We start from the raw sequence: 17137 nt of genomic DNA on the forward strand, positions 1-17137 counted from the left end.
CACCTTCCTTCATAGAAGGGAGAGCTAAGAAGGTGTGGGGTCAAAAGGAAACCTACAGTGGGAAAAAGTGTACAGTACTCCTCTTTCTCCCAAAACACAGAGGACAAAAGTCCACTTTGCTTAAAAAAACAAAAACAAAAACAAAAAAAACTAACCACTTCGTCATTTTATATGAATTCCATTAGCATCAAAGTGAAATTATCACATCAAAATTTACAAGTATAGGATTGTACACAAAATAATAGAATGACTTCAGTAGTTTATTAAGATATTCAGAAACTTTACATACATTTTATATATCGTGTCAATAAAAAACTAAGGGCAAAAAAAAAAGAGAAAAATCAAACATGGTTCTTTGGAGGTACTAAAGTTGTTTCACTGTCTTGACTGGGGATTAGAGAATCAAGAGCAGTGCAAATCAGTATGTTAAACATAAAAGGAAACCCACTCTTCACCGTGCTGCTCTACAGTGGCCCACGTCTTGGGGTGACTACCAGGATGCAGCGGAAACATAACTAAGGAAAAAGATTTCTCTAACTTTAGAGAAGGAATAAACCTCTTGAGTCCCTAGGAAGGCATTGCACTGAGAAACTGTGACTTAAGACTAATCTTAAAAGTAAGAGAATATTTTTTTCAGATGTGAATCAGCTAAGTTTTGTCCCTGAAACCGGTAAAGGTTTAAGGCAGAGAGTCTCAAATACAACAGCTTTTATAAAAGTAGTGAGCTTTTAAGAACTTTCATCTAAACGAATACATGATTGGCTTGTTGGATTATCCTTTCAAATACCAACTGCTGAAAAGAGGGTTTGGCGAGTGGGCAACTGGACTTTGAGGGATGTGGCAAGTTCCTCAAGCACAGTGATTGTACCATTGGCACCAGAGGTCAAAATGTCATTAAAAGGGGCTGAATTGTACCCTTGCCCAGATGTAAGATCAGTCCATTTGTGCAAAGAAGAGATTAACAAGAATAGTCCCCCAAAAGTCAGAAAAAGCACAGTACTAGTACTGGGGGGTTGGTACATTTCTGGTGTTTTGCCATTATATGTAAAGCTTTCCAAATGTCAAATAGCACCAACTTATAAGAATACTCAAATGGATCTAGTTTTGTCTTCTATCTTCCACTTTATGTCCCAATACTCAGTGATTATAAATTTTTAGTCTCCAGGGGATGGCAGCAAAGAGGCTGCTTCTCCATCTGACAAGTTTTTACTCAAGTCACTAGAAACTAAAAATGTACAAGAAGGACTAAGAAAATGTAGAGTAAGATATTGAGAATGATCGCTGAGAACACATTCAAGGCCACGCTATTTGGAAAGTGGATAAATCCTGTTCTGAAACAAAACACGTAGAGCTACTCCAGGTAATAGCATTTGGCAACCGCCCCTCAGCATTGGTCATATAAGATCAGTCCCAGGACGATTAGGGTCAAGTTAAATAAAACAAAGCAACATGCAGTTCAGCCAAGTGCGATATAATGAGTCTCAAGTTGCCAGATTAAAATGCAGTGCAAGGCTTGGCGTAAACAACAGAACCAGATCGGCTCCAGTGAACTTCCTTCCCCAAGGCTGATGGTGACATCGTGTCTACTCAGAACTGAACCCAGCCTGCTGTAGACCAACAGCCGCCCCATGAAGAGAGAGTAGGCGGAGGAAAGCCAGCCTAACTTCTGCTCTGCGGGTTCGCGGGAGCTAGGGGACTCTTTAAAAGTCTGCAAAATTGCTGACGCTACAAATAGGAACTGGAGCTATGGATTCACTTACACTGCTATGTAAAAACAAATAAACTGGACTCATTTCTGTTTTATTCAGCAGAGATGGAAAAAAATTACCTGTGATTGAGATAATGCTCCTGACCCTTTGCTCTCTTGAGAAAGAAAGAAACGGACTGACATAAGAAGCTCCTGAATGCAGCAGCGAAATTCCTCTTCATTTTGTCCACCGGTGGCAAGGGAAAACAGCCTTCGTGATTGAACTATGTACTTAAAAATATATTCTTGTGCCTTCAAATGAAATTTTGTAAAAGTTAGTTTCAAAGGAAACCAAGAGTATTTAACAATGACATGGCATAAAAACCAGGGGACATCATTAGATTTTTGAATTATTGATTTAAAAACACTTAAGGCCCCCTGAGATTTTTGAACAGTATTTACTTGTAGAAGAAGAGCCTTTTTTTTTGCTGACGCTAATGAGAGAAAATGTATAGATAATTTAAAAATTCTATGTCATTCTCAAGAGGTATGAACCTTAAATGCTTTTGATCCTCAGATAGTTTTTTTAATTTAGTTAACAGAGAGATGCTGGTCTATTTCGGAAAATTTATTGTGCTTTGCTGGCAGGTACTCTTGCCACTTAGTGTTTTACCTTCAATCACACCAAGGTGATTAATTTATAATTAGTAAAATACTTGCTTTTAAAAACGTATACCTGTCTACTTTTTTTTCTGCTGCATCAAATAGAGTGGTACTCAGCAAATAGGAAATCGGAGGATTCTCAGAGCAGCTATTGAACAATCCCTTTAAGAATGCGTATTCTTGGGGCGCCTTGGTGGCTCAGTTGGTTGAGCGCCCAACTTCAGCTGAGGTCACGATCTCATGGTTCGTGGGTTCAAGCCCCACATTGGGCTCTGTGTTAAGAGCTCAGAGCCTGGAACCTGCTTAGGATTCTGTGTCTCCTTCTCTCTCTGCCCCTCTCCTGCTTGCGCTGTGTCTCTCTTTCTCACAAATAAACATTAACAAAAATTATGAAAAAAAAAAAGATCTGTAGTCTTTATGAACATGTTTGCAAGTAAAGTATTAGCATCTCCGTTTACAACTGAGCACAAACGCCCAGAGATGTGGGCAGCATTAAACCATGAGACCCAGTAAAACCTCAGGTTTCCTCACTGTGATCCCTGCTAAGCTACCGTATTCTCTCTCAAAATTTAAGACAAAGGGTTCACAAATGGCCTCTGCCAGGGTGCAGGAACTTCAAGCTTAATTGCTTATCTGTGGTCTTCTTTCATAAAACTTCGCTCCTGCCACTCCTAGACTTCACTCCAAGTATCCTGGAGCTCAGAATTCAATCCCAGGCAGGATCCAGTGGGCAAGCCTGGCAAAGTTTCTTTCAAATTTCATCAGCTCTGGAGGAGCATAAACCGATTAAGATCCTTGAATTGGAATGCTGGTAATATATCATCACCAATTACTGTCTGTGTAGAAGAACTGAAATGCTGGTAATACTTCATCATCAATTACTGTCTGTGTAGAAGAAACCAATTAGTTGAGGCATCATGGTGCAACAGCCCTGGTAGACTACATTATCTGTTATCGACACCACGTCATTACCTTCAACACCTCCTGGATGTGCTCTTGCCGTTCTGCTTCTGTTATCCTGTCCACATACCACTTGAGAACTTTGATGAGATCTCTAAAATACAGGGAGAAATACACAGAAGGAAGAATTGGTCTAGCTCTCAGTTAAAAGCCAAGAAATCAAACATTTTTATCATAAGGAGGATTCTTTTCCCTTCACTTCTCATATTTTTCTGTTGCAATGCTTAATAGGCATCTGTACATCAACATCACTACCCCTTTTTGAAACTCAAGAGAGAAACACTTCCTCCCATTGAGATTCCCTCAATACGGACATATCCCATTGGCCCTGCTGTTTCCGGCAAAGCTTCCCAACGGGTAAACACAAGTATCAGAGAAAAGGTCTCTGGCCAAGAAAGTGCCTTGAAGTAGGCTGTCATGGTCAACCTTGAACAAGTGTTGACTGGGATTTCTTCCCCCATGACCTGTGACCATGTGAACAGCTGGATAAAGTATTCAGTTGGAGGCAAAAGGGAGTGTGGCAAGGGGCACCTGGGTGGCTCAGTTGGTTTAATGTCCAACTTCAGCTCAGGTCATGATCTAATGGTTCGTGGATTCGAACCCTGCATTGGGCTCTGTGCTGACAGCTCTGTGCTGCCCCTCCCCCACTCACTCACACATGCGCGCTCTCTCTCTCAAATAAACATTTAAAAAAAGGGGGGGGGGCAAAGGATAAGGGAACATCTCCCTACTCCGAATCACATTCCCATGGGTTTACAAAGCCAATTCTCTGACTTCTGGGAAGAACAAAACTTCCCATCCCAGTATGCCTTTGTAAGAGAATTTCAAAAGAGGCCAAGTTTTCTTTTCTTTTTCTTAAGGAACAAAAATTGAATTAAAAAAAAAAGCCAATTTTCAAGATTGCAGGTTTGCTACCTTTAACTCTGCTCAGTTCTTGGTTTCTGGAAAACAGAGCAAGCTTTTAAAAATGCTCCTCTTTTCTCTCACTCAGGGAAGAATACATGGATGGGCCACCAGGCAAGTGCTACCAGGAATGTTCTTTTGAAGATAACATATCAGTGAGTTTCTGACCATCCACAGCCCAAGAAGACTGCATAGGCAATATCTGTCTTCTTAGGAATGACTATCCTGCTCTCCTGGCCAACATCCAGTGTTAGAAATTACACCCTTCCTCTCTAGCTTCCAATGCTAATTTCAGTTGCAAGTGGTAACCCCTCATATTAGGGCCCCACATGTTAGGCCAAGTGGCAGAGCCAGGCCGATGTTTCCAATTATCCCTGATATTTTATTCACCGTCTTTAAAAATCCTGTTGACAGAGGGTCAAGTCTTCAATAAAAACTCCCTTCATTTAAAAGCTGGAGGCATAAATCTTCACACACCTTTTAGGGAGTACCCAAGGTAACAGGATCGAATGCTTATTTGATTACTTATTATCTTTTATCTATCACATGATGGGGGAAAAAGGGCAAAAACATGATTCAGTATTTTTTAACACACAGCTGGGAATACATGATTGTGCATGTGCACAGCCATAGGTGCTTAAGGTACAGTAAGGTAAAAACGTGGGCAGAATAGCAATGACAGTATTAGAATGGGGAGAAAGAACTTTGGGGAACATTCCAGGGCTGTGCATAAGCAGGGCCAAAGGCCGGGAAGATGTTATACATAGCACAGAAAGAAGCTGTTGCCTTCTGGCAATTATCAGCTAGGCTGCATGGAGGCAGGTACGAGCTATGGCTTGTCATTACTCATTCACTTTAGCCTTGCTTGCATAATTTGAGCTGATAGGAAAGGAAGAGCAGTTAAAACGGCAGCTGATATCAGAGGGTAGAGTCCATGGCTGAACTGCTTGTGGCCAGGAACCAGGTCTTCACATTAATCAGCATGCATTAGGCATGCAGTAGGCACTCAGTAAATATTAACAGACGAATGAGTGAATGAATGAGTTTAAAAAGATATGATAGCAAATGCTGTTTTCCCTTCACATCTCTTTCTTAAAGACTTCCAGAATCAGCAAGGCATGTGGTGATTAAATGGGCTTGAGCTGAAATAACCACATATTTTGGGCCAAAGAGTATCAAGTGAAATAGAGACATGAAGAAAAAAACTTTATATTTTAGGTTTTAGGAAGAGAATTCAGAAAGTTTTTTTTTCTTTTAATCAAAATAAGTTGCAGCCATTAAAAAAAGATGTGTGAGAAAGGAAGATATTGACTCAAGAGACACTTCAGTTGTTGTGCTTTATTTCTTCTTACACTTCTTCTTAAATTTTCTTATCCTAATGGTTCTGCCTAGCAAAGCTCAGAAGAAACTGCTTCTAAACCAATTACAAGATAAAGGCCCTACCTGTATGCAAGTGCCCCAGCAAAGTGACTCTCAATATAAGTGTCCATTACAGGTTTAAAATGATGAAATTTGCTATCTTGCAGCAAATTTATTATGTGAACCTAAAAAAGAAAATTGAGCTTTGTAAAACTGAATGCAAATCAAGACATATGTACATTTTTTGGTTCTTTTTAAGTGACTCGTGCACTATTGAATGAGTATTTCAAAAACAGCCTTATGAAAGTCAAGAATGAGATACAAAATTGTTAAGCTATGATTAAAGTGAATTTAAACTCACCAAAGAATCAAACACTTTAGACCCGTATTTTTGGGAATTTTCATCTAAAATTCCAAATAAGGTATCCAGTGTATCTTGCAGAAACTGTTAGATAAAGAAGTAAATTGATAAATAAAAAATCATCTGTCCTTCCCCTCCAAACAGTCCCTATTTCATGAATTTCCAAGAGAGGGACAACACAATAACATATACCTTTACTATCTCTGAGCCATCGATTTCTTTCAATTTAGAGAGACAGCCTGTGATCTTGTCAGGGTGAGTTCTCCATTTCAAGAGATCAAGCATATCACCTTTCCAAACAGAAAATGAAGGTTAGCTGCTTTGGTAGAGAACAGTCCCTCAAATGAACATTTTCCACCGGCAGAGCTAGATTCTTAAACACGTTGCCTACCCCTCTTGGTCACCCAAGCTTCAGGTTCCCCCCTAGACCCTGACTAGCTAAGATGGCATTCACTACAGCATATTCTAATTATTTATCCCTTCTCAATGGCTCTTGACTTACAAACTCCTACTCTACCTTCAGTTCCCAGATCAGCTGTTGCTTCATCTAAGAAGTCTTTCCTGAAACTTCTAGACTGAGCTAACTGTCCCTCACCTCAGAGTTGCACTGACCTCACTATTACAATTGTTTATTTGTCTTTACCCCTACTAGATTGTAAACTCTAAGAAAAAAAATGTTGAGTTTGGTCCTATGGTATCCCAGCACCCAGTATAGAGCAGGTACACAGCAGGCAGTAGATAAATATTTGTTGAATCATTTCCTGCCTCTTCCCATTAAAATGGGAATTTCTTGAGGGTCAGGAATCTGCTTTCCTCATATTTGTGCCCCCCACAGCACTCTCCCTAGCAACCAATTCTACCTGGCAATAAAGGTCTTCTTTGACAAATGTGACCCAGATCTGGCAGGACTAGAAGGTCCCTTGAACAATGATGAAAGGTCTAGTCAACTGTCGGATCATCTAACGAGCCCATGGACCTGAGAGGGCCAGTTCCTGGATTCCATGGTCATCTTCTATCTGGAAGGACCCAGCTCTTCAATTTCCGCCCCTTCCTAAACTGACAACATATTGGCCCGAGTCTAGCAGGGTCCTCTGAGAACCTCTTTACCTGGTGAGGGTAAAAATTCTTCCCCCAGCTTTCCCGGGCAGAAATTAGAAAGGTTCCTGAACATGGTATCCGGCTTCACTAGTCCCCAGAGGGAGCAAGGAGACAGTCGTGTCTGGAGTCCAATGAGAGCAGTAAGAACTAACAAGGCTTGTGTATGCAGGAAGCTCAAAAAGCAGAGGAACCTGGCAGGGCTGGCTTCCCAGGGCTCAGTGGGGCTGCAAGACTAGGACAGCCAAGGAAGCAGCTAAGAGGGATTTTCCAGGAAGAAGGTGGCTCTGCAGGCCAGAAAGAGGCATCCCCAGAGGCAGCTGTGAGATATCAGGAACAGCACTGCCATCAGCAGAGGTGGAGAACAGATGACAGTTCCAGACAATCAGATCGGGATGGGGCTATTCACCTGTCCTACAAGAAATCTGATGACTCTCTAGTCTGCTCATAATGGAAGAAAAGGGGGAATAAAGCAGTAGGTTCATCTGGATGTAATTAATCGTGTGTACAAACTGCTCAGAATTAAGTCAAAATTGTTATCTCTTAGGGTCTCTATTTTAGCTATCTGAAGAATTGTTAGTTGCAAATCAGGAACTATGACCTACTACTGAAAATGTGTATTTTAAATGTTCTATTCAAAAAGCACTTAAGAGTATGGTGTATGCCTAGTCTACCAAGAGCTAGAAAACAGGTGGATGACATAATCCCTATTTTTTTTTTTTTTTTTAAATCACACTCTCAGGAAGAGAGTGAATGATCTACCCACTATTTGAGGGAGAAGGAGATTTGGGGAAGTCAGCAACCATACAGCTGTTAGGCTAAATTTAAGCACTGTTTTTTATTTTTAGGCTTTTTTTTAAAGTCGTGTTTAACAGCCCAAGGAAGATAACAAAGAAGTACAATAATTTCTTCCCTGACCCCTACTCTCAAGAATCTTAAAATGTCTGCTTGATCTGGCAGTCACAGACTTGCGACAGGGCGCTCCCAGCCTTGGTACGCTGCCCGCGAACAACACTGGACTACAGAGCATGTGCAGAAAGGCACACCTCAGGGATCCTGGAATGCAAAGCTGCTATAGGAGACTGTTGCTAGAGACCGTATCACTTGCTAAATACCCAATTGTACTGGAAATGGATTTGTATGTTTTCCAATTTGAGTAAAATGAATACAAAGCAATTTAATTCCAATTTGGAACTGGATGACTTCCACACAGAAATATGTGCCTAGCATGTAAATTTCAGAAAGATCAACTAATTTCCTTCCTCCTTCCCATCTATTTGAAATACAGTATTTATTTCCCGGTTCATTCTGAGCTCTGTTACATTCACAAGGGTAATCAAAGTCAAACCAACAATTAAGTACTTATTAGTGTCCAAAAATGAGCCAAGCATTATCTTCCATATAATGAAATGTTTAATATAATGATTTGGTGAATGGCTTTATTTATCCATATCTACCTGAAAATGTTGTCTGCTTTTACAAAGTAGCAACTTGTAATTTTTAGGATTTGGTTCTGTCTTATGTCCACAATTCTGTCTAACATCCTAAACTGGAGAACAACAACAAATTAAGTCTGCAGGGCCAAATATTTTGACAGCAGATAAGCTATTGTTAGGATTATCTATGTGGTTGGCCGAATAATGGCCCCAGAGATGTCAATGTTATAATAGCTGGTACCTATGAATATGTTCATCTTATACAACAAGAGAGATTTCACAGATGTGATTAAGTTAAAGGTCGTAAAATAGGGGGTTATCCTGGAATATCTAGTGGGCCCAATGTAATCACAAGGATCCTTAACAGAGGGAAGATGGTCAGAGTCAGAAAGATATAAAGATGCTATGCTGCTTGTTGTGAAGATGGAGGAGAGGCCACGAGTCAAGGAATACAGGTGGCCCCTAGAAGCTAAAAAAAAGTGAGCAAAAGGATTCTCCCCTAGAGCTTCCAGAAGTGTGGTTCTGCTGACACCATGATTTTAGTCCAATGAAAAGGATTTCACGTTTGTGACCTTCAGAATTGCTCAATGATACATTTTTGTTGTTGTAAGCCAACAAATTTACAGTAATTGTTACAAGAACAAAAGATAACTAATACAACCTGAAATTACTCCACCAGAGGCAATCAGTTAAACGTGAACCCGGGCTGTAAAACACACACACAACTAATCCACATAGGATAAATAAAATCTCTATCTAAGTGAGTCAAAGCAGGTTGATTTTCTTATCTTCATAATCTCTAGACTGGCACCCTAAAAATCAACTGAGTTTTGGTGAAAGCTTTATGAACATTACAGAGTTATGTCTGTGAAGTTTTTATTTAATTAAAATAACCAATCCCTGAATATGGATAACGTCTTGACATTTCTTAACTCTATTCAACCAAATTTACTGAAAATACGCAGTTGTTTTTTTAAAAACATTTCTCCAAAAATATTTTTGGAAGAGGAGGAACAAAAACTAATACAAATGTGAAAGAATCATTTGCCAAAGTCCTAAATAAATATAGCAGCACTGCAAGAGAAGTTGAGAAGTCTCTTAAAAGAAGCCAACATCATAGTGCTACATTTTGCTGCTTTTCTGAGGCCATGCTCTAAGAGAAGAAATACACTTGCTACTACACATGCTGTTCTATGATACAGAAGAAAGAACTAGGAGAACTTACAAATGTTTAGGCACAGGAACATTTTATGAGATTCAATACCTGATTATGAAGTAATTCTCCTCATCATAATGAATCTGACTTATTAATACGGCATTCAGGATGCCAGCCAGAAGCCTTACACAGCAAACATGCAGAACTCAGAAATGTTTCATTTCCTTCCTTCATTGCAGATGATGTTTTCACGACAATTTTCCAAGGAGAAGAGCTTGTTTTATTAATCATAACTTGCTAAACAATCACTGACATAAAAAGTATTTTAGAATAGAAAAGCAATATCCATCTAATTAAACAAAAAACAGCCTTTATTCCAAAGCCTGCAATTAGCCTTGTTTATGGAACTATAAAACAAGCGAGATTAAGGTAGTGGTAGTCTTTGTCTCTGCTTCTTTCTTCTTTTTTAAAAGCAGCTGGGTTTTGAAGGGTTGTACACTTGGGTTTCGATGCTGGGATAATTTTGAGGTTCTTAAATTATATGCATTTAACAGACCATTGGGTCACAACTGTTTCCATTTTACTGGAAATCACCAACAGAAGGACTGACAATTTTTCTAGTGCCAAGTTCTTAAATATAACATTGGTGTTTATTAAATATGCCTACCAAAATTCACATGAGTACTTAAGTACAAGGGCTTTCAAATAAAACAGTGTTATACGTTACCATTCTGTGTGAGTTTTGTGGAACAGAGAAAAGATGTTATCCAAAAAGACTCCTTTGTGGCCTTCATGGCTTGATGATTATTTCCAAGGAGGATGCCCTTGGAAAAGGGAAGTTTGAGGTAGCGGGTAGTATCCTGAAGATTTGTGTTTTCTTCACACTGTTAAAAATATTAAGAACAAAATAAAAAAGGAAGGGTAAGAGACCTCATGAAAATTATTAAGCATAATTTTCATTTCTACTGTTGATAAACTGGGAAACGTTCCAAACAGCATCACAAATAGAATTTGGCTTTTAAGTAAAATACAACAAAAACGTAGAGAGGGAATTAAGCATGGATTGTGGGCTTAGACTGATTTGGGTTCAAATCCCAGTTCTGTTACTTCTCACAGGAATAACTCTAACACATTATGTTACCATGCAAGATTGCCATTTCTATCTCTAAAACCTTGGTGTATTGTCCTAGGAATTAGGTTCCATAAAGCCTTTCACACAGTGCCTGATACAGAGGAAGTGCTCAAGAAATCATATTTGCAGTGACCACAGGATTTTAAAAAATGCTTCAATCATTCCAACATCTCATGTGAGGCTATTACACAGCTTCTTACTTTGAAAATTGGCAATTTAAAAGAAACTTTTTCTGGGTAATCTAATAGTCCCACCATGTGACAGAAATCTCTACAGAAAATGTGAGCTAACAAGTGTAAATAGAATTATCGATTTAGAAAATATAGGTTCATATCCCTAATGTAATATTTTCTTATTTTTAATTTTAGAATGAGAGAGAGAAAGAGAGAGAGAGAGAACTTGAGCAGGGGAGATGGCAGAGGGAGAAAGAGAGAGAATCTTAAGCAAGCTCCAGACTCAGCACAGAGCCCAACATGGGGCTTGATCCCATGACTCTAGGATCATGACCTGAGCCAAAACCAAGAGTCAGGAGTTCAACCAACTGACCCACCCAGGTGCCCCCTAATGCAATTCTTTCTTTAGTCAAGGGCTGTCACTTAATGTGTAAATCATCAGGAAAATTGTTGGATAAAGAATTGGTCACGTGGGGTGCTGACTCTTGATTACATGAGTTCGAGGGGGTTATGAGTGATGAGTTTGAGCCCCACGTTGGGTGTAAAGCTTCCTTGTAAAAAAAAAAAAAAAAAAAAGGAATTGGATATTAATACGATGGCCATATAGCAACACAAAGACTACTTCCCAGTGGCAAGAGGACAAATACAACCACACACACGTGGGGGGATGAGGTTGTCATTATACCACTGCAGGACAGTACAACGGAACGTATCATAATCTACAGTTATTTTTACTACAGATGTTGAACCTGAATCTACCACAACTACAGATTCCACTTCATAGTAAATATAAGGAACAGAATAACATGTTGAACAATACTATAGGGCAGCAACTAGAAGGCAGAAACTTCTGCAGGATGTCTGGCTTTGTCTCTTCAAGTCTGATGTCATAAAAATAGGGATTGTTCTAGACTAACACATGAGCCAAGTGCAACATATGGTCCCAGAATTGGACCAATGTGCTGAAAAGGACTTTTTTTTTTCAGTTTAGACATTGACTTAAGCTCCAGATCAGATAAAAAAAAATCAGTGATTGTAAAACCATTAACTGAAAAAGATGACAAAATATAAATATTATGAAGCAACTAAGATGTCCTTCAGTAGGTGAATGGACAAACTGTGGTACACCCAGACAATGGGATATTATTCAGTGCTAAATAGAAATGAGCTATCAATCCATGGAAAGACATGGAGGAACCTTAAAAGCACATTACCAAGTGAAAGAAGTCAATCTGAGAAGGTTACATGCTGTATGATTCCAAATATACGACATTCTGGAAAAGGCACAACTATGCAGACAGTCAAAAGATCAGTGGTTTCCAGAGGCTGCTGGAACAGGGATGAGTAGGCAGAGCACAGAGGAGTTTTAGGGTAGTATAATATTATTATATTTTTAATTTAATTATTTTTATTTTCATTTTTTATTTGAGAGACAGAATCATAAGCAGACTCCATGTTCAGCATGGAGTCCAATGTGAGGCTTGATCCCACAACCCTGGGATCATGACCTAAGCCAAAATCAATAGTAGGACACACAACTGACTGAGCCATCCAGGCACACCTGGGCAGTATCATATTATAATGGCTATATGGCATTATTTCTTTATCCAAACCTACAGAATGTACTCTACCAAGGGTGAATCTTCAGGTAAACTACGGAGTTGGGGTGATTATGATATGTCAAAGTAGGTTCATCCTCGGTAAAAAATGTGCTGTTCTGGTGAGTGACTTTGATAATGGGAGAGGTTATTCATGTGTAAATAAGAAATTTACATCCTCCTCTCCATTTTATTATAAATGTAAAATTGCCCTATAATGACATTTAGGTATAAAAATTCATGCAGAAAAATATCTAGAAGGATACACACTAGAGGACTAATAGTTAACATCATCCAGGTAACGAGAGTATAATGTTTATATTTTATTTTGAGTTATCTCTATACTTCTTTGTAATGATGAAAGTGATTTTTTATTACAAATCTGAAAAAAATATTTGAACAGATATAGAACTGGCATAACTTAGGTTATTCTGAGTATAAACTTTAAAACTCATATGAGTTTTATTCCTTAAAATTTCTTTAAACATCTTCAAGGCTAGTGTCCTGGTCACAGGAAGGAGGTTAAGCACAAAATCCTTCGGTATTCTAGAATACTGTGTGTGGTTCATAAAATATTTCTAAATTTTAAAATAATAAATCTTTAAGAAAGACCTAACAAGTTCAGAGAAACAGAATCAGATTACAAGATGTTCTTACTAGCAAACCTGCCCAGTAACAGGAGTACCTATAAACACAATAAACAACCTCTATAATACCCTTCCAACGTTATAACTCCAAATGCTTTCTTTTATTACTGTGAGATATTTCATAGAGACAGCAGAGCGCATGAAACACACATACACAGTTTAGAGAATCATAACAAAGTGAACACTTCAAATGTCTTCGGAAAAAGTGCTTAGGCAAAATAATGTTCTGGAAGCCTAGAATGCCATCCCCTCCCGTCTTATTCTTGGTGTCAGGGCTTAGAACACAGCAAGTCATAGCATGAGTCACAGCGCATCCCACTGCCCCTATTTCCTGCCTGGGTCTGGTCTGTGGGGTCAGGAACATGCTCTGGTCTGCCATCCTTGGCCTGACTTGTGCTCCATCTGTCTAACCACCACTTCCTACTGTGACTAAAGTCTCGTACAAACTCAGCGGACATACTGTCCAGCTATTTCTAGGCCTCCCCCTCAGGAGCTAGAGCCGGCCCTAGTCTGCCAAGCTCCATCTGTTCACAGAAATTCTGCCCCTATAGATAAAGCTCTTATCCCCCCACCCTTCGAATGATTGCCTAGCTTGTGAACACTTCTGGCACCATCTTAGAATTCCTGTTTGATGCGCTCATCTAGCTCCGCCGGTAGTCATGGACTGACCACTTCTGTGATTGATGATATAATGACTGTGTCATGTGCTTAGGGAGCACTGTGAATACAAGACTTGACTGCCTTCTCCTGGGCCAATCATTGTGGCTGGATCAGTGTCGCTAGCCCTGGTTCACTTCACTTCTCCCCCAGCATCGGGGGGCCACGACCTCAGCAGGTGTGTCTGAGGTGTGACACCTGACAGTTTTTATAGCTAAACTCCATCACGCTCAGTCAAGTACAAATACAAGAATTAACAAAAATACCAGGACACAAAAGTTCTTTCAAGACCTTCTGCTAAAAATGCCAGGCGTGCGTGTGTGTGTGTGTGTTTGTGTGTGTGTGTGTGTGTCGTAGGGGAAGGGGAGGTGGTGTAATTCAGTAACGTAAAGCAGAGAATCACTCTTTGGTCTCTATGAACCTTTTGATGATAACATTTGCCAGGGGTTCGACACCGATTTTTTTTGTCCAGTAGGAGTCAAAGGAGATAATGCTAGGTATGGGGTTAGAGTTGGAGGTTTTAATCTATTCCTGAAGAACTTAAGTGGCCTTGAGAAATTGCACAGAACAATTTCAGAGCAAATCTTTTGTTGTTCTCTGAGGTTCTCAGCATGCGTCCTTAACACATCATACAAACACTGGAGATTTCAAAAGCCATCCCAGAAATTACCATTTACGAGGGTTTACTACATATCAGGCACCACAAAGCACTTTAATGCATTTTCTTATTCTTGTAACAACCTCATGAGGCAGGACACTGTAACCTGAGAAGCTTTGTGATTTGCCCAAAGTCACATCATCAGAACCACAATTTCTGTTCATAACTACTATAGAACACTGCCTCCTTCAGATGGTGTTTTAACCAAGTCTTGAACTTTGCTATAATGAAGTACACATTGATTTATAGGTAACATACTGAATGGTGGGTAAGGCTAGGGAAGACCAAAAAGTTCACTTTAAAAAAAAAAAAAAGGTGTATTTGTGGGAGATACTCTGGGAGGCAGCTTCGAGTCGTCTGTGCCGCTGAAATGGTTTCATGTCATATAAACCTATGAGGCCAAGAGCGAGATGACTAGGCTCTGTTCTGAAACCACATGGAGCATGTAGGATCACTTGACCTGGACGCAGTGGGGAGCAAGGCCAGCCAGGAGCAGGTAAGGCATGACACAAGAGCTTGGCAATACAACATGTGAGTGAGAGATCATCTTTTCGTTTACTTGATGAAACAGAATCTACTGAAGAGAAACTGAATTGAGAAGCAGTGAATAGAAACGGGGTTCTAGAAGGTGGGCCTATAGGGTAGGGGCAGGTGTCAACCTTTAGAGCTGAAGCCATAAAGGTTGTCCAGCCTTTCATAAGGAAATGCACAGTTCATTAGCAAAAGCCAGGTAGTGATGAAGAATAAGCAGTAAATTCCTTGGGCCTTCTACAGCCAGTGGGGAGAAGTATCTGTGCTGGGAGGGCAATTCCAAGCCAGGGTATGGAATGGAGAAAACAAATGGGTATGAAGAACCCCCCTCCCCCTCCTCCCCTAAGAGACAATTAGCTCACAGAAATGAAGCTGTATGGTGTGGCACTGCCCGTGTGTTAATTGGAAATACTGGTACAAGAGCATGGTTGGGTGTCGGAATGCTCTTGAGTCTGAGGCTGACCACCAGAAAGCTGCAGCTTCCCACCAAGCTGTACCACATCTATTGAAAAGTGGTTTTGTCACCATGGTACGATCCAGTTATACGTCTACACTAGATGAGGGGTGAAATATGAATCGCTCACATTCTGGGGACGCTCGCGCAACAACTGTTTTGGTTTGGGCACAAGGACAACTTTTTTCTATCAAATCCTATGCAGGCATGGAACAAGGCAATGAGGACATGAGAATAATAAGACCCTGTTGTCCCTGTTCCCTTGTGACAGACACAGCTAATCTATTACCTGTGTTATGGATATATGATGATAGACGAGGGGACAATTAACTGAGCCACTCTTTCTGGGAGAAACGAGGCAACATGACCACGGCCTCTTGAGGCTGCTGCTGGATTACAGGAACAAAACAATGTCATTGTCACAGTAAAGGACAATTCTCTGTGTTTGCTTCGATAGGCTGGGATCTGTACGACTCATCTCAAAATGGCATGAAGTTAATTTATTACAAATTAGACAGGAAGAAGTAAGAACCAGCCCTCTGCTTGACTACACTTGAGATTAAAATCAGACCTGACAGGACAAATGTGCTCAGACTCTCCCAGAAGAACTAAAAGCAGGTTCTGGGAAGCGGTGGTGGTCTCAATCTGCTTTAAGATGACACAGCTTGGCTCACAGACTATTCCTCGGGCCAGGGCTGAAGCCAGTCGATAGAGCAATGAATGGTGCATTGTGCCAGAGACTATTTGTTTGACCCACCATTTTAGCTGTGTGAAAGAGAGCTGCACTGGTCAGTCCTGAGCAGTGTTCCAGAAACGGGGTATCTGCAATAATATAAGCTATGTGATGGAGCGATGAACATATGTATAATTTATGCAGAAATAAACACATACTGAAATCCAGAGTGCATTAATCAACTTAAGAGTCTGTAATCTACAGAAAGTAAAGAATTAAATTTAAAAAATACAGTGAGTTAGACAATCCAATTGGCACTATATTTTACCCGTTAATCATAACCAGATTTAAATAGTTGTGGCAGCAAAATAACTTCTTTTAGGGACTCTTTCAGTATAATTAGCCATCCTGAAGGATATTATTAAAAATTGATTAAATTCCTATTTGCCAGTCCTTTAATTTGGTATTAAGAATGTACCAAAGAAATAAACAAAGTCCCTGTCCTTGAGGGAATTATGCATCTGGCCTCTGCACCATTAAGACCCATGACAAAGTTGTGACTAGGGCCGCTGGGTTCCAGCCCTGCTGGGGAAGGGAAATCAGACCTCATGGAAGAGGGGCTGTTTGACTTCAGTCAAACAGAATCAGAGCCTCGCCAAGCAAATGAGGGAGTGACATTTTATGTAGAAGAAATGGTAGATATAAAGGCACTGGGAGAATAAAAGCACATACATGAGACTATGGAGCCATGGCAATTAAGTGCAAAGCACAAAGGTTAACTTAGCTTCAATAAATATGCTAAGGTTATGTAAGATGTTAAATAAGTAGAAGCTAGGTGAAGGGTATATGGGAATTTTCAGTACTATTTTTTGCAATTCTTCTGTGAGTCTAAAATATCTTATAAACAACCTTTTCTTTTTTTTATGGTACCAGTATATTGTGACAACTATATGCACTTTAGTAAGGCTGGAGCATGGGAATTTTCAATGCAAAA

At 39.9% G+C, this 17137-nt stretch overlaps 1 protein-coding gene across 8 annotated transcripts in view; it reads right to left on the minus strand.

Moving 5' to 3' along the window:
- The window catches only part of DOCK4 (dedicator of cytokinesis 4), a 438192-nt gene that overhangs the window by 136280 nt on the left and 284775 nt on the right, over nt 1-17137 (minus strand). For all 8 annotated transcript variants that reach the window (XM_045495353.1, XM_045495356.1, XM_045495351.1 and 5 more), the window contains exons 17-22: nt 10348-10504; nt 6126-6223; nt 5934-6017; nt 5657-5757; nt 3323-3404; nt 1829-1999 (exon numbers count right to left, since the gene is read on the minus strand). In XM_045495353.1, coding sequence (XP_045351309.1) covers nt 1829-1999; nt 3323-3404; nt 5657-5757; nt 5934-6017; nt 6126-6223; nt 10348-10504 — 693 coding nt within the window. The remainder of the gene's footprint in view (nt 1-1828; nt 2000-3322; nt 3405-5656; nt 5758-5933; nt 6018-6125; nt 6224-10347; nt 10505-17137) is intronic.

The sequence above is a fragment of the Leopardus geoffroyi genome, chromosome A2 (genome assembly GCF_018350155.1).
Source record: "Leopardus geoffroyi isolate Oge1 chromosome A2, O.geoffroyi_Oge1_pat1.0, whole genome shotgun sequence".
Taxonomy (NCBI): Eukaryota; Metazoa; Chordata; class Mammalia; order Carnivora; family Felidae; genus Leopardus; species Leopardus geoffroyi.